Genomic DNA, 23,096 nt, shown 5'->3' with positions numbered 1-23,096 from the left:
GGGGTTAAGAAAAAAAGCACTTATGTGAGTCAGCCCTTTAAAACATGACTAAAAAAGACGGAAAAATTATAAAGAAGTCCTCTAAACAGTGTTTTATTTTTGTTTGTTTTGAGACAGTCTTGCTCTGTTGCCCAGGCTAGAATGCAATAGTGTGATCATCACTCACTGCAGCTTCAACCTCTTGGGCTCAAGTGATGATCCTGCCTCAGCTTCCCAAGTAGCTGGAACCATAGGCATGCGCCACCACACCCAGCTAATTGTTATTTTTAGCAGAGATGCGGTCTCACTATGTTGCCCAGACTGGTCTTGAACTCCTGGGCTCAAGTGATCCTCCTGCCCTGGCCTCCCACAGTGCTGGGATTACAGATGTGAGTTACCATGCCTGGCCTTGTTTTTTTTGAGACAGGGTCTCACTCTGTTTTCAGGTTGGAGTGCACAATCACAGTTCACTGTAGCCTCCATCCTTGTGATTCAGCCTCTTGAGGAGATGAGACCACAGGCGCAAGCCATCATGCTCAATTAACTTATATTTTTGTAGAGAGAGGGTCTGTTTTCTGGGCTGGCCTCCAACTCCTGGCCTCAAGAAATCTCCCACCTCAGCCTCCCCAAGTGTTGGCATTACAAGTGTGAGCCACTGTGCTCAGCCTGTATATTTAGTAATTCCTCTGAAAAAGAAATCAATTTATACTTACATTTTGCAGTTATTATGCAACTGGCCAGAGAAAATATCATACTGTCTTCCAGGATCTAGGAAACAAAACTAAGTTTAGAAAGTGTGAAAAATGTAAGGTAGCCTATATTAGGCCCTGCTAAAATAATCTACAGCATAAAATTAATGTCAATGAAAAAAAAAGTATATTATTTCATTATGATGTTTTCATTAAAACAAAAAACCAAATCTGTATAATGTGAATACCAACCTAAATACCACACTGCTTTTTAAAAATATTTTTAAAATTGATAAACTATAGTTGTATGTATTTTGGGAGTACAAGTGATTTTCGGTACATGTATACAACATGTAATGATTAAATCAGGGTATTTGTTGTGAATATTACTGGTTCATGATATACTTTGGTAAATAAACTCAGTCCTATTTTTCTGGCTTAGCCTAGTAAACAGCAATGAAGCCTCAGAAATAGGACAGAAGATCTCATCACTGTCCCGGAAGCCGAATTCAATTTCTGCACCAACATATACCAAACTACTTCTGGCTACAAGGACTTGCATGTGTACAGTGAGGCAGAAGATTCCTACAATGAAGAGGTGTGGCAATAACAATTCACCTCATTGGCCTGAGAATAACACAAATGCAGTGGTATGCTGGCAGTATTGTCAACAAGCCACACTGCCACACCTGGTCAAGCAGGCAAAGTGATTTAGTCTAATATACCTAACACAAGTCCTTCTCCTCTTTTGTAATTCAAGAATTTTGGCTCAATTTAATGATATTAAATAATATACAGCTGCCTCAAAGAGCTAAATAATAGAGACCAAGTACTTGTACTACTAATGATGTACAATAAAAGATGTACGATGCAGCTGGGCGCAGTTGCTCACACCTGTAATCCCAGCACTTTGGGAGGCCCAGGCGGGCAGATCATGATATCAAAGAGATAGAGACCATCCCGGCCAACAAGGTGAAACTGTCTCTACTAAAAATACAAAAAAATTATTTGGGTGTGGTGGTGCACATCTGTAGTCCCAGCTACTTGGGAGGCCGAGGCAGGAGAATCACTTGAACCCAGGAGGTGGAGGTTGCAGTAAGCAGAGATCGTGCCACTGCACTCCAGCATGGCGACATAGCAAGACTCCATCTCAAAACAACAACAACAACAAAAACTCCCAAAAAAACATGAATGATGCTTCTCTCAAGCCACTGAACTCTAGGAGGGTATCTGGATTAAAGTGAATGAAAAGCACACTGTAGGCCGGGCATGGTGGCTCACGCCTGTAATCCCAGCACTTTGGGAGGCTGAGGCAGGTGGATCACGAGGTCAGGAGATCGAGACCATCCTGGCTAGCACGGTGAAACCCCGTCTCTACTAAAAATACAAAAAATTAGCCGGGCGTGGTGGTGGGCGCCTGTAGTCCCAGCTACTCAGGAGGCTGAGGCAGGAGAATGGTATGAACCCGGGAGGCGGAGCTTGCAGTGAGCAGAGATCGTGCCACTGCATTCCAGCCTGGGTGACAGAGCGAGATTCTGTCTCAAAAAAAAAAAAAAAAAAAAAAAAAAGAAAAGCACACTGTATATATGTGTGATTATCACTATTTTTTATAGATGGCATCCTGCTATATTGCCCAAGTTGGCCTCCATCTCTTGGGTTCAAGTGATCCTTTCACCTCAGCCTCTCAAGTAGCTGGGACTACAGTCACGAGCCATTGTGCCTGGCTCTGGCTTATTTTTTTAGCTTATAAACATTTAACAATTATATCACCTGTTGGTCATTAAGGTTCCCTTGTAATAAGGAGTCAATGAAAATATGTTGACTGAAGTTCCTTCCTTTTCGTTCTTTTATGATGTTCCTTAAAACAGACTCCAGTTGCATGAGGGCTTAGAGAAAAAAACAAAATAATTTTAGAATACAAGCATTAGTGGAGATTGAACTTTAAAAAAACAATTCTGTGCAATGTTACCATATGAAGAAGAAAACCTTCAAAGTTAGTAACCAACAACAAAGAAAGCTAATTTATGTTTAAACTCATCATTTTTCTTCCTCCTTTTTTGCCAAATTTAACATAAATACAAAAAAGTGCACAAAGCATGTAAGTACAGTTTAAGGAATAATTATAAATCACCGCCAACCACCTAGGTCAAGAAGTAGAGCAATGCCAGCACTTGACTTTTTCTTTTATTTTGAGACAGAGTCTTGCTCTGTTACCCAGGCTGCAGTGTAGTGGTGTGATCTTGGCTTACTGCAGCCTTGCATTCCCAGGCTCAGGTGATTCTCCCATCTCAGCCTCCCGAGTAGCTGGGACTACAGGCATGCTACCACGCCCAGCTAATTTTTGTATTTTTGGTAGAGACAGGGTTTCACCATGTTGGCCAGGCCAGTCTCAAACTCCTGGGCTCAAGCAATCCATCCGCCTGGGCCTCTTAAAGTGCTGGGATTACAGGCGTGAGCCACCGCGCCTGGCCTAATACCAGCACTTTAGAGGCCTCCAAACACATAAGCCTTTCTTCCCTGATAAGCCACCTTCCTTCTAAATTCTGTCTTCTTAACTCCATCCCTTCTCCCAAATCAGGAATCGCTTATTTAGGGATAGAAACAGATGTGAGATAATCAGAAAAGTAAATTTCTAAAAACCTAAAAGAGGCTGGGTGCAGGGGCTCATGCCTGTAATCCCAGCACTTTGGGAGGCTGAGGCAGGTGAATCACGAGGTCAGGAGTTCAAGACCAGCCTGGCCAAGATGGCAAAACCCCATCTCTACTAAAAATACAAAAATTAGCTGGGCTCGGTGGCAGGCACCTGTAATCTCAGCTACTCAGGATGCTGAGGCAGGAGAATCGCTTGAACCCAGGCATCAGAGGTTGCAGTGAGCCAAGATTGTGCCACTTCACTCCAGCTTGGGCGAGAGAATAAATAAATAAATATTTTATTTATCTCTAAATAAATAAATATATAAAATAAAAACCTAAAAGATACCAATAACTGATATCCAATGGCCCACAAAATTATACACAAATGTTTCAGTCTTCATCTTACTTGACCTATTATATCACTGATGATGTTGATAACATACTCTCCAAGAAACAATTTTTCTTTTTCTTTTCTTTTCTTTTTTTTTTGAAACAGAGTGTTCCTCTGTCACCTAGGCTGGAGTGCAGTGGCACAATCTCAGCTTACTGCAACCTCTGCCTCCAGGTTTCAAATGATTCTCCTGCCTCAGCCTCCCAAGTAGCTGGGACTACAGGCGTGTGCCACCACGCCCGGCTAATTTTTTGTATTTTTAGTAGAGACAGGGTTTCACCGTGTTAGCCAGGATGGTCTCCATCTCCTGACCTTGTGATCCGCCCACCTCAGCCTCCCAAAGTGCTGGGATTACAGGCATGAGCCACCACGCCCAGCCAAGAAACACTTTTTCATGTGGTTCCCAGGACTCTATACTCCCCTAGATTCCACACTTCCCTCCCGCTTTACTGCCTGCTCATTCTGTCTCCTTTTTTGATTCTTTTTCAATCTCTTGAATTTCTCAGTAATGAAATGCTCAAGGACAGGGCTCAGTTTTGGGACCTCTTTCCTTTTTCTATCTATATTCACTACCTGGTGATCTCTAATCTCAAAGCTTTCAATGCAATATATGTACCACACACTTCCAAATCTGTATTTCTAGTCAGGAGTTCTTTCTCTTCAGCTCCAGACTCACATATCTAATTCTAATAACAAACTCAACCTCTGCACTTGGATGTCTGAAGCATACCAAACCCTGAACTCTTGAGCTTTCCCCCAAATCCTGGATCTTCCCATAGTCTTCCCCATCTTATTTCCCGACAACCTCTTTTTGCAATTAGGCCAAAAAGCTTGGTGTCTCCCTCTCCCTTATACCCTAATTTTAATCTGTCAGCCATTGTTGGTAGGTCTACCTTCAAAGTACCAAATTATTTTCTTACTCCTTTTTTTTTTCTTGTTCTATATTTTCTGTTGCCTGCCACTTGGTCCAAGCCACATTATCTCTCATGCTGGTTTATTGCAGTAGCCCTCTAACTAGTTTCCCTGCTTTTGCTCTGGACCCATACAGTCTATCATACCAGTCAAAGTGATCCTTTTATAACATAACTCAGATTGTAACTCTGCTCAAAACCTGCCAGTGGCTTCCTAGCTCATAGTAACAACCTAGTCACACAATGGTCTGTAAGCCATACAAAACCCATTCCTGTCTCCAGTCTTTCTGACCTCATTTTCTGCTCCTCTTCTCACTCACTTCATTCCAGCCATACTGGCCTTTCTGTTGTACTTCAAATACAGCAGAAGAGTCTTACTTCAAGGACTCTGTAATTACTTTTCCTCTACATGGAATATTCTTCCTTTGAACATCTGGGTATCCACATGTTCTGTATGACTGGTTTCATCTCTTGCAAGTGTTTACTCAAAAGTCACCTCATCTTGGTGAGGCCTTTCCTAATAATTACTTAAAATTGCAATCTCCCAACCCCTGGTACTCCCTATCCCCTTCTGGTTTTATTTCTGTCTACAGCATTTTTCACCTTTTAATGTACTATTCAGTTTACTTATTTAGATTACTGTCTGTCTCTTCCCACTAGAATGTGGTGCCACAAGGGCAAGAAATTTTGTTTAGGTTCCTCAGCACCTAAAACATGCCAGGATATCATAGATCTACATTAAATATTTATAGAATTGAATCAATATAATACACATTAGTGATTAAAATAAGAAATTATTCTCAGGCACAGTGGCTCACGCCTGTTATCCCAGCACTTTGGGAGGCTGAGGTGGGTGGATCACTTGAGGTCAGGAGTTTGAGACCAGCCTGGCCAACATGGTGAAACCTTGTCTCTAGTAAAACTACAAAGATTATTTGAGCACGGTGGCAGGCATCTGTAATCCCAGCTACTTGGGAGGCTGAGGCCCGAGAATCGCTTGAATCCAGGAAGCAAAGGTTGCAGTGAGCTGAGATTGCACCACTGCAATCTCACCCAGCCTGGGCAATAGAGTGAGACTCAGTCTCAAAAAAAAAAAAAAAAAAAAAAGAATTAAAATAAGAAATTATTAATACTATAAAGAAGTTGTTCCCAGGCTTTGCTACACATTAGAAACACCTGAGAAGTTTTTTCAAACAACAGTAAAGCACAAGTCACACCTCATATCAATTAAATCTGAATGGTTACAGGTAGGAGTCAGGCTTCAATATTTTTAAAAAGATTCAATGTGTAGCAAAGTTTGGGAACTACTGTTGTACATTCTCAACCCTACAAGTACATTAGAATAATCTAGAGAGCCTTTACAAAAATACCTGATGCCCATGACACCCCGATCTCAGATTCTGAATAAACTGGTCTAGGATAAGGCCTGATCTTCAGGTTTTGTGCTTTAACTTCTCCAACTGATTCTAATGTGCAAAGCAGGTTGGGAATTAAACAAAGGAAGCTCTGATCCAGTCATGGGATCCCATTTTTATAAATACTAGAACATAATCATTTCTTTTTTTTTTTTTTTTTTTTTGAGTCGGAGTCTTGCTCTGTCACCCAGGCTGGAGTGCAGTGGTGCAGTCTCGGCTCACTGCAAACTCCGCCTCCCAGGTTCACGCCATTCTCCTGCCTCAGCCTCTCGGAGTAGCTGGGACTACAGGCGCCCGCCACCACGCCCGGCTAATTTTTTGTATTTTTAGTAGAGACGGGGTTTCACTGTGGTCTCGATCTCCTGACCTCGTGATCCACCCGCCTCGGCCTCCCAAAGTGCTGGGATTACAAGCGTGAGCCACTGTGCCCGGCCGAACATAATCATTTCTAATAAAAGCTCAAATTTGATTTATGCCCATGTTACAGCCGAAGGAACACATTATGCCAGACAATTTACTTTTATTTAGAATCAGAGAATATAAATTATTTTCATTTCATGTTAATTTAACCAATATTTCTGAAATACATTTTTTATCAAGGGGAATTAATCCAAATGCATTGATCAGGATAATCATAATGGTCATAAAAACCAGATAGCAGGAAATGCGTCAATTAAACTGGCTTTTTTTTTCTTTTTTACTTCTGTTGGACCAAGAAAATCACTCAAACAGTAAGCTAATGAGGACAGGGATTTTTGTCTCCTGTGCACAGAATAGGGCCTAGCACAGCCTCAATAAATGTTTGTTGAAAGGATGAAGAAAGAGAATCCTGTGAAGCAATACTATAATGTATAGAAAACAATCCATTATTCTAATGCAGCCTCTGTATTTTAATTTATCCTGCATGCTTCCAAAAAAATGAATTGAGGTAGCTTACAATAAAAGTATTGGCCGGGCGTGGTGGCTCACACCTGTAATCCCAGCACTTTGGGAGGCTGAGGTGGGCGGATCACTCGAGGTCAGGAGTTCAAGACCAGTCTGGCCAACATGGCGAAACCCCATCTCTACTGAAAATACAAAAATGAGCCAGGCATGGTGGCAGGCACCTGTAATCCCAGCTACTGAATCTCTTGAATCCAGGAGGCAGAGGTTGCTGTGACCGCACCACTGCACTCCAGTCTGGGCAACAGAGACTCTGTCTCAAAAAAAAAAAAAAATTATTTTAAAAAAAGTATTAAAGCTTTATAATTATTCAACCACTGACAGAGAATACAGAACAAAAAAATAATAAGGGAGAATAATTAATTTGGGGGTACTATATTACATTAAAATTGCTATTTTTCTGTGTAAATTGTATAAAGTTGAAATCAATGCCAAACAACATTGAAAATATTTTTATTCAATGTTATAATGGCAAGAATTTTTTAGGTTGCTAATTTTTTATTTTTATTTTTTTTTGAGATAGAGTCTCACTCTCTCACCAAGGCTGGAGTGCAGTGGCACGATCTCAGCTCACTGCAACTTCTGCCTCCAGGGTTCAAGTGGTTCTCATGCCTCAGCCTTTTGAGTGGCTGGGATTACAGGTGTGTGCTGCTGCACCCGGCTAATGTTTTGTATTTTTTTAGTAGAGGTAGGGTTTCACTATGTTGGCCAGATTGGTTTCAAACTCCTGGCCTCAAGTGATCTGCCTACCTCAGCCTCCCAAAGTGCTGGGATTGCAGGTGTGAGCTACCGCACCGGGCCTATGTCGCTAATTTTTTAAAAGTTTTTGAGATGGGGTCTCTCACTACATTGCCCAGGCTGGTCTCAAAATCCTCAGCTGAAGTGATCCTCTCATCTCAGCCTCCCAAGTAGCTGGGACTACAAGCATGTGGTACCATGGCCGCCATTTTTTATAAATATCTGTAATATTTAATCATGTTGACATTTCCCTACTAATTCCTATAATGTTGAACCTTTAGTTTGTTCCTGGTTTTCTACTTGCAGAAACAGTACTACAAAAATATCTTCATGAATATTGTCTTCTTTCATATAATTTCATCCATTATTTATGGTTCTTAGTATGCATTATTAAACTGCTTTCTTAAGATTATACCCTATACTTTCCATTAATCCTATAGAGTATACCAGCTCTACAACACTCTCATTCTGCAGTCAGTGCTAGAGTTTCTTTTACTAACTTATCTTTCCTCGCTTCTGTTAAAGGAAACTTTCATTGAAGAAAATGTAGAAAAAAGCATAAAGAAAGAAAATATAGGCCGGGCACAGTGGCTCATGCCTGTAATCCCAGCACTTTGGGAGGCCGAGGTGGGCGGATCACAAGGTCAAGAGATCGAGACCATCCTGGCCAACAGGGTGAAACCTTGTCTCTACTAAAAATACAAAAATTAGCTGGGTGTGGTGGCACACACCTGTAGTCCCAGCTACTTGGGAGGCTGAGAGGCAGGAGAATTGCTTGAACCTGGGAGGCGGAGGTTGCTGTGGCCGAGATTGCACCACTGTACTCCAGCCTGGCGACAGAGCAAGACTTTGTCTCAAAAAAAAAAAAAAAAAAAAGAGAAAATATAAATGACTTTTAATCTCACTATTCAGAGATAACTTTATTAAAACTGGGGCACATTTATTTTTTGTCCTCACTAAAAATTAAGAGTGACCAAACTTACCATCTTCATATTGTTTTTTCCGAGTTGTATTTTTATCAAGTGACCCATCTAGAAAGCCTTTTCCAATCTCAGACCAAACCTGAAAATAGGTAAATATACATATCTATTATCTAATAGGTAGAATTTAAAAAATAATATAGAGCAATGTAACCTAATGACTTAGGAACTCTTTAACTCTTTTTTTTTTTTTTTTTTTTTTTGAGTCAGGGTTCTGGCTCTGTCACCCAGGCTAGAGTGCTGGATTGCAATGGCATGATCATAGCTCACTGCAACCTCTACCTCCCAGGCTCAAGCCATCCTCCCACCTCAGCCTCCCAAGTAGCTGGGACTACAAGTGTGTGCCACCAATGCCAGCTAATTTTTCTATTTTTTGTAGAGACGGGTTTCACCATGTTTCTCAGGCTGGTCTTGAACTCCTGAGCTCAAGTGATCTCATCTCAGTCTCCCAAAGTGTTGGGATTACAGGCGTGAGCCACCTACCCAGCAGGAACTCTTCTCACCAACAAATCTGATAATTAAGCTCTCCTTCTCAACTGGCTGCACAATCCTTTACTCCACAGTTTCAGAGGAGAGGGTACAAATATATTTCAATGACTTCAGTCAAGGCACTTTCAAACTAATAAGTGGAAAGTGAAAAATTCCTTTTCTCTAAAAGGAGTAGGGAGAAGAAAAACGACACAGCAGTAGAGTCAATCCTCATTTTTTTTTCCCCCACCCCGAGACAGAGTCTCGCTGTGTTGCCTATGCTGGAGTGCAGTGGTGTGATCTTGGCTGACTGCAACTTCCACCTCCCGGGTTCAAGCAATTCTCCCAGCCTCAGCCTCCTGAGTAGCTGGGATTACAGGTGCCCGCCACCACGCCCAGCTAATTTTTGTATTTTTTAGTAGAGATAGGGTTTCCGGACCGGTCTCCAACTCCTGACCTCAGGTGATCCACCCGCCTCAGCCTCCCAAAGTGCTGGGATTACATGTGTGAGCCACTGAGCCCAGCCCTCATTTTTGTATTATACTGGCATAAGTGTAAAAATAAAATTCACAGGTAATTACAAATTTCTGTTTCACCTGTAATATTGACAAACATTGGCTGAGGTAAAGGAAAAGGTTAAAAGTTAGTCTGAGATTTGGATATGATAAGCAGCAGAATAGGCTTCCAAATTTTCACAATTTGGTCATTGGCCCCTGAAAAAACTTTAACCTGATTTTAATTCAAAAGTTCTAAAAGAATTTAGGGAAAGAACATTTATTAAACAATGACTAAATACTGTATTTGAAAAACAATAGATTTTTAAAAGTCCTCAATTCTTACCTTAAATGAAAACATTTCAGATTACTTAAATGTTAAAAAATCAAACTATTGGCCGGGCGCGGTGGCTCAAGCCTGTAATCCTAGCACTTTGGGAGGCGGAGGCGGGCAGATCACAAGGTCAGGAGTTCGAGACCATCCTGGCCAACATGGTGAAACCCCGTCTCTACTAAAAATACAAAAAAATTAGCCGGGCGTGGTGGCGGGCGCCTGTAGTCCCAGCTACTCGGGAGGCTGAGGCAGGAGAATGGCGTGAACCCAGGAGGCGGAGCTTGCAGTGAGCCGAGATCATGCCACTGCACTCCAGCCTGGGGGACAGAGCCAGATTCCATCTCAAAAAAAAAAAAAAAAAAAAAAAATCAGACTATTGAAACTACTGTAAAAATGAATAGTAGGCCAAGTGGAGTGGCTCACACCCATAATCCCAGCACTTTGGGAGGTCAAGGCGGGCAGATTGCTTGGGCTAAGGAGTTCCAGAACACGGTGAAACCCTGTCTCTACGAAAAATACAAAAAATTAGCCCAGTGTGGTGGTGAGCATCTGTGGTCCCAGCTACTCAGGAGGGTGAGGTGGAAGGATAGCTTGAGTCTGGGAGGTGAAGGCTGCAGTGAGCCGAGACTGTGGCACTGCAGCCTAAAAAAAAAAAAAAGAAAAGAAAAAAAAAGTAAATATTTATATAAGACCCTTAAAGTTCAAAAGCAGTTTCTAAATATGGCAGAACACAAGGCACAAATTCACAATGAAAGAGTTAACTTGATTTAGCTACATAAAAACATTAACATTTGTGATACTGAAAAAGTATCACAAAACTTTTATTTACTATAAATAAATGTGAAAGGAAATAAAAACAGATTAAAAATAAAGAGCTGTTCTAGATTAGTAAGAAAAAGCAACAAAAAAATAGAAATATAGGCAAAACAGCCAGGTGGGCCTAAAATCCCACCTATTTGAGGTCAGAGGATCCCTTGAGCCCAAAAGTTTGAGACCAGTCTGGGCAACATGGTGATACTGTGTCACAAAAAAGTAAATAAAATAATGAAGAAACATAGGCGGAGGACATAAAAAAAAATCCCACAAAAGAAACCAAAGTGTTTAATAAAAGTATAAAAATATGATTTTTGGTTTTTTGTTTTTAAGACAGGGTCTGGCTCTGTCTCCAAGGCTGGAGTGCCATGGCACAATCATGGCTCACTACAACCTCCACCTCCTGGGCTCAAGCAATCCTCTAGCCTCAGCCTCATAAGCAGTTGAGACTAAAAGAATGTACTACCACATGCAGCAAATGTTCGTGTGGTTTTTTTTTTGGCAAAGATGGGGTTTTGTCATGTTGCCCAGGCTGGACTCAAACTCCTGGGCTCAAGTAATCCTCCTGCTTTGGCTTCCCAAAGTGTGAGGATTATAGGGGTGAATCACTGCACCAAGGCAAAAAGATGTTTAACCTCACAAGTAGTAAAAGAATTACACAGGACGGGCGTGGTGGCTCACGCCTGTAATCCCAGCACTTTGGGAGGCTGAGGCAGGCAGATCACCTGAGGTCAGGAGTTCGAGACCAGCCTGGCCAACATGGTGAAACCCCATCTATACTAAAACTACAAAAATTACCCGGGCATGGTGACAAGTGCCTATAATCCCAGCACTTTGGGAGGCCAAGGCAGGTGTATCACTTGAGGTCAGGAGTTCGAGACCAGCTGGCCAACATGGTGAAACCCTATCTCTACTAAAGTTACAAAAATTAGCCAGGCGTGGTGGTGGGCACCTGTAATCCCAGCTACTGGGGAGGCTGAGGCAGGAGAATTGCTTTAACCTGGGAGGTGGAAGTTGCAGTGAGCCGAGATTGCACCACTGCATTCCAGCCCGGGCGATAAAGAGCGAAACTCCGTCTCAAAAAAAAAAAAAAAAAAAAAAGAACTATATATTTCAATCATAAAATGTCATTTTTGGCTTACTGGATAGGCAAAAATTTTGTTCTTTGAGACAGGGTCTCACTCTATCATCCAGGCTGGAGTGCAGTGGTGTGATCCTCCCAGGCTCAAGTGATCCTCCCCTCAGTCTCCTGAGTAGCTGGGACTACAGGCGTGCATGCCACCACACTTCACTAATTATAAAAAAAAAAAAAAAAAAAAAAAAAAAAATTTGAGACAAGGGTCTCACTGTGTTGCCCAGGCTGGTCTTAAACTTCTAGGCTCAAGTAATCCTCCTGCCTTGGCTTCCCAAAGTGCTAGGATTACAGGCATGAGCTATCGTACCTGGCCTAGAAAGGCAAATATTTAAGGACCAACGATTCTAAATGTTGTCAAAAGAACAGGGTAAGAGTACACTAATATTGGTGGAAAAATACTTGGGACAATGTTTGTTGGGGGCAGTTAGGACATACAATATGCAACTGAAGGAAAGATGTATGTTTTTTCACATTTTAACACCTGTGAAATCAGTATGCATCTTACAACTGATGACATCTCCCAACTGTTTTCATATAAGTAGCAGTCATGATGCAGTCGTCAATAGCTCTGAATTCACAAACTGGTTATTATTCCTGGTGGCATGACTGGATAATGGCAATCCCTTGGTATTTCAGACATTAAAAGATCATTTCAGGGGTGGGCAGGAGGATAAGAAATCACTTAATGGGTACAATGTACATTATTTGGGTGATGGATACACTAAAAGCCCTGAATTTACCACTACACAATCTATGCATGTAATAAAATTATACATATAACCCATAAATTTATACAAATAAAAAAAAATCTTTGAAAGCCCACTCTGGTGGCAAGGCTGTGGATGTAAAAGAAAAACAAAACACAAATCATTTGAGGAAGAATAAGTCCTGTTTATAGTCTGAAAAGTTTCCTTTGACAGCTTTTAGTAATATTAAGAAAACATCACATTCTTGCCAAAAATACGTATTTTGAATCTACTCATGAAATATCAAACTCAAATTGAGGGATAGTCTGCAAAATAACTGTCCTGTACTATCCAAAAATGTAAAGGTCTAGAAATGAAGAAAAGCTGAGGAACTGTTCCAGATTAAAGAGATCTGGTATCTAAAAGTACTGAGTAATCATGAATTGGGTCCTGGAATTGGAGGGGAGGAGACTGAGAATCTACAAGATTATTATTGATACAACCAAAGAAACTTGATAACTATGTTGTCACTATATAACAGAATATCCTTGCTCGTAGGAAATATCAACTGCAATATTTAGAGGAAAACAGGCAAAATGTTCAATTTACTCTCAAATGGTTTGAGGAAAGGGGGAGGAATGGACAGATAGATAGGAGATGAATGACAAAAGCATGTGGGGCAAGATGTAAACAACTGCTGAACCTGGGTAAAAGATATATGGGAGGGAGGGAGTTCCTTGTATTAACTGTAAGTTTTCTGGAAGTTTAAAATTATTTCTATTTTGAAGTTATAAGAAAAAAAAACACCAGCATAAAAATATGCAGGATAGATATCAGCAACTGGAAGAAAATCCTGGAAACAGCGGTGAGATCGCTTTTTTTTTTTTTTTTTGAGATGGACTCTTGCTCTGTAGCCCAGGCTGGAGTGCAGTGGTGCAATCTCAGCTCACTGCAACCTCCACCTCCCAGGTTTCGGCGGTTCTCTGCCTCAGCCTCCCGAGTAGCTGGGATTATAGGCTCCTGCCACCATGCCCGGCAAATTTTTGTATTTTTTAGTACAGACGGGGTTTCACCATCTTGGCCAGTCTGGTCTTGAACTCCTGACCTCGTGATCCACCTGCCTCAGCCTCCCAAAGTGCTGAGATTACAGGGGTGAGCCACCACACCCGGCCGAGATCTTTCTTTTTTTTTGAGACAAGAGTCTCACTCCATCACCCAGAGCTGAAGTGGAGTGGTGCGGTCTTGGCTCACTATAACCTCTGCCACCCGGGTTCAGACAATTCTCGTGCCTCAGCCTCCCAAGTAGCTTGAATTACAGGCGCAAGTCACCATGCCTGGCTAGTTTTTCTTATTTTCAGTAGAGACAGGGTTTTGCCATGTTGGCCAGGCTGGTCTCAAACGCCTGACCTCAAGTGATCTGCCTGCCTCGGCCTTCCAAAGTGCTGGGATTACAGGTGTGAGCCACTGCAGCCAGCCAAGCCTTGTTCTTGATAGGCAACAATCTGTATTATTAAACCACCCAGTATGATGAAATAATTGTTTAATTTATTATTTTTTTTTTTAGAGATAGGATCTCACTCTTGTCTCCCAGGCTGCAGTGCAGTGCTGCAATCATAGCTCTCTGTAGCCTTGAACTCCTGGGTTCAAGTAATCAATCCCTCATGCCTCAGCCTCAGTAGCTGGGACAACAGGCACATGCCACCATGCCTGGCTAATGACGAAAGAATAATTTTATTTATTTATTTATTTTATTTATTCGAGGCAGAGTCTTACTCTGTCACCGAGGCTGAAGTGCAGTGGCACGATCTTGGCTCACTGTGACCTCCACCTCCCAGGTTCAAGTGATTCTCATGCCTCAGCCTCCCAAGTAGCTGGGATTACAGGCACCCATCATCACACCCGGCTGATTTTTGTATTTTTAGTAGAGACAGGTTTTTACCATGTGGGGCAGGCTGGTCTTGAACTCCTGACTGCAGCCTCCCAAAGTGCTGGGATTACAGGTGTGAGCTGCCGTGCCCAGCCTGAAAGAGTAATTTTAAATTTAGCCCCAGACTTACTGTGCCATGATTCTTCTGGAAGCAAATGACTTCCTGATCATCTTCAAATGTACTACCCATTACCATCTGTGTAACAGACTTCATAGCAAAACCGAGCATATGCTGGCTGAGGGGCACGTGCTGGGTCTCTGGGTAGGTGAGCCATTTATCTAATAATTCTTCTGAAAGCTGAAAGAGAACAGAAAAGCACAATGATTACTATTTATTCTTTCTAAATCTCAGAAAATGTTACTAAGTAGATTCATTTAATAGCAAACAGTTAAACTCTGTAACCAAAGTCAACATTCAGGTAGGAATCTGTCAGACTAACACTAGCTCCATCTATAATTGCATCCTCAATGGTTCAGGTTCAGCTTCTGGCAAAGGGCTGATATGTAAAACTAAACAGAACCACTACCACAACAATAAAAACAGAAAACATAAATTAAAAACTCAAAGATAGAAAAACCTTAAACCCAATGGAAATTAAAAGACCATACTCTTGGTATCTAATTAAAAATAATGAAAAGTCTGCCACAGAATGCCTGTGACATAATAATCAATAAACACATGAATATATATAAAAGTCCTAAACATACTTCAGTGACAGAAACCTCTCAGTCTCTTTGTCATTCCTTCCTTCACCGAATATTTATTAAATACCTATGGAATAAAAACAGAGTCTAGTAAAAAGATTACAAACAAGCTTTAGGCCGGGCACAGTGGTTCATACCTGTAATCCTAGCACTTTGGGAGGCAAAGGTGTGTGGATCACCTGAGGTCAGGAGTTTGAGACCAGCCTGGCCAACATGGTAAATCCCTATCTCTACTAAAAATACAAAAATTAGTCGGGTGTGGTGGTGCACGCCTGTAATCCCAGCTACTCAGGAGGCTGAAGCAGGAGAATAGCTTGAATCTGGGAGACAGGGGTTGCAATGAGCCAAGATCACGCCACCGCACTCCAGCCTGGGTGAAACAGCGAGATTCTGTCTCAAAACAAACAAACAAACAAATAAAAATTTGTAGATGTAATTAAATTAAGGATCTCTAATGAGATCATCCTGGATTTACGATAGAATCAAAATCCCTTATCTTTATATAAAATAAAGGTAGAAGGAAAATTTAAGACATAGATACACACAGAAAGTAAAGAGCTCTGAAAGAAAAACACAGAAAATGAATAACGGAATGTGGGTGCATAACAAATGAATAATTAGTGTACAAAATCAAAGTATAAAGGTGGGAGAGAGAATATGGAGTTAGTAAGGCCCTGGCATTGTTGAGTAATTGGTAAAAGTTATCATTAACATTAGACTATAATAAGCCAAGAATGCCTATTGTAATCTCTAGGGCAGCGGTTCTCAACCAGGGTGATTTTGTCTTCAAAGGACATTCAGAAATGTCTGGAGACATTTTTTTATTGTCACAACTGGGGTGAGGTGCTACTGGCATCTAGAGGTAAAAGCCACAGATGCTACTAAATATCCTACCATGCACAAGATAGCCCTCTACAATAAATAATCACAGGTCTAAGTGTGAATACTGCCAAAAGTGAAAAACCCTACTCTAAACAAATATTAAAATAGTTAAAATATATAACTAATAAGCTAACAGAGAAAATGGAATACTCAAAAATATTTTATTATTTCTAAAGAAGGCATGAAAGAGGCCAGGCATGGTGGCTCACGCCTGTAATCCCAGCACTTTGGGAGGCCGAGGCGGGTGGATCACAAGGTCAGGAGATCAAGACCATCCTGGCTAACATGGTGAAACCCCATCTCTACTAAAAATACAAAAAATTAGCCGGGTGTGGTGGCAAGCATCTGTAGTCCCAGCTACTCGGGAAGCGGAGGCAGGAGAATGGCGTGAACCCAGGAGGCAGAGCTTGCAGTGAGCCGAGATTGCACCACTGCACTCCAGCCTGGGCGACGGAGCAAGACTCCGTCAAAAAAAAAAAAAAAAAAAAAAAAGAAAGAAAGTATAAAAGTATAAAAGGGGTAGCTCAAATAGAAAACAAATAGCAGGCCGGGCGCGGTGGCTCACGCCTGTAATCCCAGCACTTTGGGAGGCCGAGGCGGGCAGATCACGAGGTCAGGAGATCGAGACCATCCTGGCTAACACAGTGAAACCCTATCTCTACTAAAAATACAAAAAATTAGCCGGGCGAGGTGGCAGGCACCTGTAGTCCCAGCTACTCGGGAGGCTGAGGCAGGAGAATGGCGTGAACCCCGTGGGGCGGAGCCTGCAGTGAGCCGAGATCACGCCACTGCACTCCAGCCTGGGCGACAGCGAGACTCTGTCTCAAAAAAAAAAAAAAAAAAGAAAACAAATAGCAAATGGTATACAAAGAGTAAAATTTAAACCCATATGCATCGGAAATTTCATTAGCTACAAATGAACAGAATATTTCAATTAAAAGATTAAAATAGGCTGGATTAAAAAAATACAACTATATACTAGTCCCAGGAGACATCCTCCAATTATGATGACAGAGAGGTTGAAAGTAAAAGAATGAAAAAAGATAAAACATTAAACACTAACTGAAAGAAAGCTAGTGGAGTTAGTATCAAGAAAAATAAACTTTAAGGCAAGAAAGATTACTAGAGATAAAGAGGGATATTTCATAATGACAAAGTAGTCAGTATCAAGAATATATAGTAAGACTAAGTTGGAAAACATTCAATTTCCTAACTTCCAAACATATAAACCAAAAACTGACAGAGGCTGGACACGGTGGCTCATGCCTATAATCCCAGAGCTTTAGGAGGCTAAAGTGGGAGTATCGTTTGAGGCCAAGAGTTTGAGACAAACCTGGGCAACATAGTGATACCTCAACTCTACAAAAAAAATTAAAAGTTAGCTAGGTATGGGGGTGCACACCTGTACCAGCTACTTGGGAGGATTGCTTGAGTCCAGGTGTTCAAGGCTGCATTGGGCCATGATCATACTACTGCATTCTAGCCTGTGTGACAGAGCAAGACCTGTCTCTAAAACAAAAACAAAACACCCACGCCCCCACACAAAAACCTGACAGAGCTCAACAGAGCTAAAATAAAAAATACACAAATCCACAATTACAGAGGAAGAAAACTCCTCTCAGCAGCTAAAAAGAACAAGCACATAAAAAAGATCAACAACAATCAGAGAGCACACCATTTTATTTACCAAAAACAACCATATGCAGGGACACAGAGCAAGTCTCAAAGACATTTCTTTTCTTTTTTTTTTTTTTTTGAGACGGAGTCTCGCTCTATCGCCCAGGCTGGAGTGCAGTGGCGCAATCTCGGCTCACTGCAAGCTCCGCCTCCCAGGTTCACGCCATTCTCCTGCCTCAGCCTCTCCGAGTAGCTGGGACTACAGGCGCCCGCCACCACGCCCGGCTAATTTTTTGTATTTTTAGTAGAGACTGGGTTTCACCGTGGTCTCAATCTCCTGACCTCGTGATCCGCCCACCTCGGCCTCCCAAAGTGCTGGGATTACAAGCGTGAGCCACTGCGCCCGGCCTCAAAGACATTTCAAAGGATTGAAATAATTGAAGGTATATTCTCTGCCATTAGTGCAATTAAGCTAGAAATCAATACAAAACAGATAACTAGAAAAATTCTACCGTTCTGGAATTTAAGCACTATACTTGTATATAACCCTTAAGCTAAAAAAGAAAGCACAATGGAAATTAGAAACTATTTTGAACTAAATGATAATGGAAATACAGCACATCAAAACTTGCATACGGGCCAGGCGCAGTGGCTCACACCTGTAATTCCAGCATTTTGGGAGGCCGAGGTGGGCAGATCACGAGGTCAGGACATCGAGACCATCCTGGCCAACATGGTGAAACCCATTCTCTACTGAAAATACAGAAAATTAGCTGGGCCTGGTGGCAGGCGCCTGTAATCCCAGCTACTCGGGAAGCTGAGGCAGGAGAATCGCTTGAACCACGGAGTTGGAGGTTGCAGTGAGCCGAGATCGTGCCACAGCACTCCAGCCTGGCGACAGAGCGAGACTCCGTCTAAAATTTAAAAAAAAAAAAAAAAAAAAAAGGCCAGGTGCAGTGGCTCACGCCTGTAATCCCAGCACTTTGGGAGGCCGAGGTGGGCCGATCATCTGAGGTCAGGAGTTCGAGACCAGCCTGGCCAACATGGTGAAACCCCGTTTCTACTAAAAATACAAAAATTAGCCGGGCGTGGTGGCAGGAGCCTGTAATCCCAGCTACTAGGGAGGCTGAGGCAGGAGAATTGCTTGAACCCAGGAGGCAGAGGTTACAGTGAGCTGCGCCATTGCACTCCAGCCTGCGGGACAAGAGCAAGACTTCGTCTCAAAAAAAAAAAAAAAAAAGCTTGCCGGGCACAGTGGCTCGCGCCTGTAATCCCAGCACTCTGTGAGGTCAAGGCGGGCGGATCACGAGGTCAGGAGATTGAGACCATCCTGGCTAACATGGTGAAACCCCATCTCTACTAAAAATAGTAGGGTGTGGTAGCAGGCACCTGTAGTCCCAGCTACTGGAGAGGCTGAGGCAGGAGAATGGCATGAACCTGGGAGGCGGAGCTTGCAGTGAGCCGAGATCACGCCAGTGCACTCCAGCCTGGACAACAGAGTAAGACTCCATCTCAAAAAAAAAAACAAAAAACAACAACGACAAAAAAACTTGTATATGACAGAAATATAGAGGGAAATGTATAGACTTAAATTCATATATTGGGAGGGAAAGCGCTGTTTATTAACGATCTAAGCAATCATCTCAAGAAACTAAAAAAAGAATAGCAAGTTAAAACCAATGAAAGAAGAAGGAAGGAAATAAACATAAGAGCATAAACAAAATTAGAAAACAAATATAATATATAGAGAAAAAAGTTGGTTCATGTAAAAAAATTTAACAAAATTCAAAGACACTATGTCAGTTAGAAATGTATTGCCCCAACCTATAAATTCATTCTTTCTGCCTCGCTGTTAATAGACTTGCAGGTCTGGCATGGTGGTGTACATCTGTAATCCCAGCACTTTGAGGGGCTGAGGCAGGAGGATCACTTGAGGCCAGGAGTTTGAGACCAGACTTGGCAACATAGTGAGACCACCATCTCTAATTTAAAAATAAATAATAAAATAAAATAATATAAAAATCGACTTGGGTCCTTTACATATTTTTCCTTTGCCACCTGGCATGATGTTAAGCTTTCTCAGTATAAGGTGCTAGAGAGACATTTGTAAGAAGAGTTTTGCTTCTTGGTTCCCCTGCTTGTCACAGAGCAGGCCACTGTGATGTCTGAAGCTTTCCAGTGTCAGGGTCCTGCAGTGCACTGGAAAGCAGCCAGCAACTTCCCCCATCAGCCCTCCCCGTGGATGCTTTTGTAAGAGATGTCCTCCAACCCTGCACCACCTCCTGCAGCATGGAGTGGCCAGCAGCTTGCCCTGCCAACTCCCCCAAAAAAGTTGTGCCTCAGGTGAGACACCTCTCCATGAACAGCTTTCCCCACCACCCTAAAGGACAGCATACTAGAGGATAAATTTCCAACCAGGTCCAAAGGGCAGATTTCCGACAAGTTTTGCTAATATGGCACCATAGGAACCCCTCTGCCATTCACAGCAGCTGTGGCTCCTCCAAGAAGCCTGAATCTCAGTCCTGAGGAAGAGGGGTCTTCTTAGTGCCCTCTGTCTTGGCTCTGGGGTTTGTGACTGTTCCTTATATCTGCTATTCCTTTTTTTTTTTTTTTTTTTTTTTAAAGGAGACAAAGGAGCCCAGGAGCTACAGGATGCAGTGCGCAGTGATCACTCCCATCCTCCTGCCTTGCCTCCTGAGTAGCTGGAACTATAGGCATGCACTACCACACCCAGCTAATATATATTTTTTACTTTTTATTTGTAGAGACAGGGTCTTGCCATTTTGCCCAGGATGGTCTTAAACTTCTGAACTCAAGCAGTCCTCCCACCGCGGCCTCTCCGAGTGCTAGGATTATAAGCATAAGTTACTGTGCCCAGCTGTATTCCTATATGCTTTAGAGTTCTCCTTAGAGTAGCCCCTATTATAATTTTTTTTTATTTTTGTAGAGGTGGGGGGGTCTCACTATGTTGCCCAGGTGAGTCTTGAACTCCTGGACTCAGACAATCCTCCCAACTTGGCCTCCCACAGTGCTGGGATTACAGATGTGAGCCACCATGCTCAGCCTATAATTCTTTATATAAAACTTTCCCTGTTCAAATAATTATATGCCTTCTTTCTCCTATTGGACCCATATAGATAAAGACCTCTGGAAACACTAATCAAGAAAAAACAGAAAAAAAGAGAGAGAGAAAGCACTATGAATCTTAAAGACATTAAATATATAATGGAATGTTTGGCAATAAAGCAGGAAAAGAAACTAAAAATCTTAAAGTTGGAAAAAAGGAAATAAATTGTCTTTAATCTCAGATACCAGCTGGGCTTGGTAGCCCATGCTAGTAATCCTAGGGCTTTGGGAGGCCAAGGACTGATGATGGCTTGAAGTCAGGAGTTCAAGGCCAGGGTGGGCAACAAAACGAGACCCTCTCTCTACCAAAAATAAATTTTAAAAATTAGCTGGCCATGGTGGCACACACCTGTAATCCTAGCTACTTGGGAGGCTGAGGCTGGAGGATCACTTAAGCCCAGGTATAGGAAGGTGTATTAAGGTATGACTGTGCCACTGCACTCCAGTCTGGGTGACAAAGCGAGACCCTGTCTCTAAAAATTAAAAACAGGCCAGACGCAGTGGCTCACGCCTGTAATCCCAGCATTTTGGGATGGCAAAGCGGATGGATCACCTGAGGTCAGGAGTTCAAGACCAGCCCGGCCAACATGGTGAAACTCCGTCTCTACTAAAAATATAAAATTAGCCGGGCGTCGTGGCACACGCCTATACTTCCAGCTACTTGGGAGGCTGAGGCACAAGAACTGCTTGAACTCACGAGGTGGAGGTTGCGATAAGCAGAAATTGCGCCACTGCACTCCAGCCTGGATGACAGAGTGACACTGTCTCAAAAAATAAATAAATAGGTTGGGCACAGTGGCTCACATCTGCAATCCCAGCACTTTGGGAGGCCAAGGCAGGTGGATCACCTGAGGTCAGGAGTTCAAGACCAGCCTGACCAACATGGTGAAACCCTGTCTCTACTAAAAATACAAAAGTTAGCTGGGCGTGGTGGCGGGTGCCTGTAATCCCAGCTACTCAGGAAGCTGAGGCAGAAGAATCACTTGAATTTAGGAGGTGGAGGTTGCAGTGAGCTGAGATAGTGCCACTGCACTCCAGCCTGGGTGACAGAGTGAGACTCTGTCTCAAAAAAAAAAAAAAAATGCCTGTAATCCCAGCATTTTGGGAGGCCGAGGCAGGCAGATCACGAGGTCAGGAGTTCGAGACCAGCTTGGCCAACATGGTGAAACCCTGTCTCTACTAAAAATACAAAAATTAGCTGGGTTCAAGCGATTCTTCTGCCTCAGCCTCCCGAGTAGCTGGGACCACAGGCATGTGCCACCACGCCTGGCTAATTTTTGTATTTTTTGTAGAGATGGGGTTTTACCATATTGGCCAGGCTGGTCTCGAACTCCTGACCTCGTGATATGCCCACCTTGGCCTCCCAAAGTGCTGGGATTACAGGCATAAGCCACTGTGCCCGGCTGCGACTGGGTAATTTATAAAGAACGCATGGTGCCAGGTGCCTATCTGGCTTCTGATGAGGCCTCAGGAAGCTTATAATCATGGCAGAAGGCAAAGGGGAGGTAGAAAGTCACATGGCAAAAGCAGGAGCAAGAGAGGGGTGGAAGGTGCCACACACTTTAAAACAGCAAGATCTCACAAGAATTCACTAGCATGAGGATAGCACCAAGCCATGAGGACTCCACTCCCATGATCCAATCACCTTCCACCAAGCCCCACCCCCAACAATGGGGATTACAATTCAACATGAGATTTGCACAGGGACAAATATTCAAACTATATCACTGACTAATGCCTAAATTAAGTACCTAGCTTGTGCTATGGGGTTGACAATATAAACCTAAAGTAAATTTCTCACATAACGACGCAGTCTACAAACCAAAACTTAAAAAACCACCTTAATTTGCCTCTTAATGAGTAGGAGGAGAAAACAATGGAATATGGAACAATAGAAAAGATTGAAAGTTTGGAGAACAGAGCCTGTGATAAATGATTAAGGAAGTCAGAATTACTTAGTTTGAAGTAGAGAAGACAAAATAATTAAGGCTTTTAACAATAATATTACTGAAAAGAAAAAGGTGCTTCTATCATGATTGAAAGCAAGGCAAAGAGAAATGGGCAAAATTCCTGGGGATACACAATTAAATACAAAATTATTTCTTAGTGACAAATGTTGGGTATTTAAGCAGAATAGGAAGATTCTGACTGGTGAGTGCTTAAATAGAGGCAACATAACTGCCTCTAGGGAGGAAAATGAGAGGTAACGAACAGCTATGGCAAACAAAAA

The 23,096-nt window shown here is 42.4% G+C and overlaps 1 protein-coding gene across 7 annotated transcripts in view; it reads right to left on the bottom strand.

Moving 5' to 3' along the window:
- The window catches only part of CYP20A1 (cytochrome P450 family 20 subfamily A member 1), a 60,166-nt gene that overhangs the window by 16,842 nt on the left and 20,228 nt on the right, over positions 1–23,096 (bottom strand). For 4 of the 7 annotated variants that reach the window (XM_055290324.2, XM_063644980.1, XM_063644976.1 and 1 more), the window contains 4 exons: positions 14,667–14,834; positions 8,683–8,761; positions 2,439–2,554; positions 693–747 (listed from right to left, as the gene is read on the bottom strand). In XM_055290324.2, coding sequence (XP_055146299.1) covers positions 693–747; positions 2,439–2,554; positions 8,683–8,761; positions 14,667–14,834 — 418 coding nt within the window. Of the gene's footprint in view, positions 1–692; positions 748–2,438; positions 2,555–8,682; positions 8,786–14,666; positions 14,835–23,096 lie in introns of those variants that run through there. The other 3 variants (XM_055290323.2, XM_055290326.1, XM_063644977.1) reach the window with 3 other exon arrangements.

Source organism: Symphalangus syndactylus, chromosome 8, assembly GCF_028878055.3.
Source record: "Symphalangus syndactylus isolate Jambi chromosome 8, NHGRI_mSymSyn1-v2.1_pri, whole genome shotgun sequence".
NCBI lineage: Eukaryota > Metazoa > Chordata > Mammalia > Primates > Hylobatidae > Symphalangus > Symphalangus syndactylus.
The sequence above is the reverse complement of the archived record's forward strand: the minus strand, read 5'-3'. Positions and strand labels throughout refer to the sequence as shown.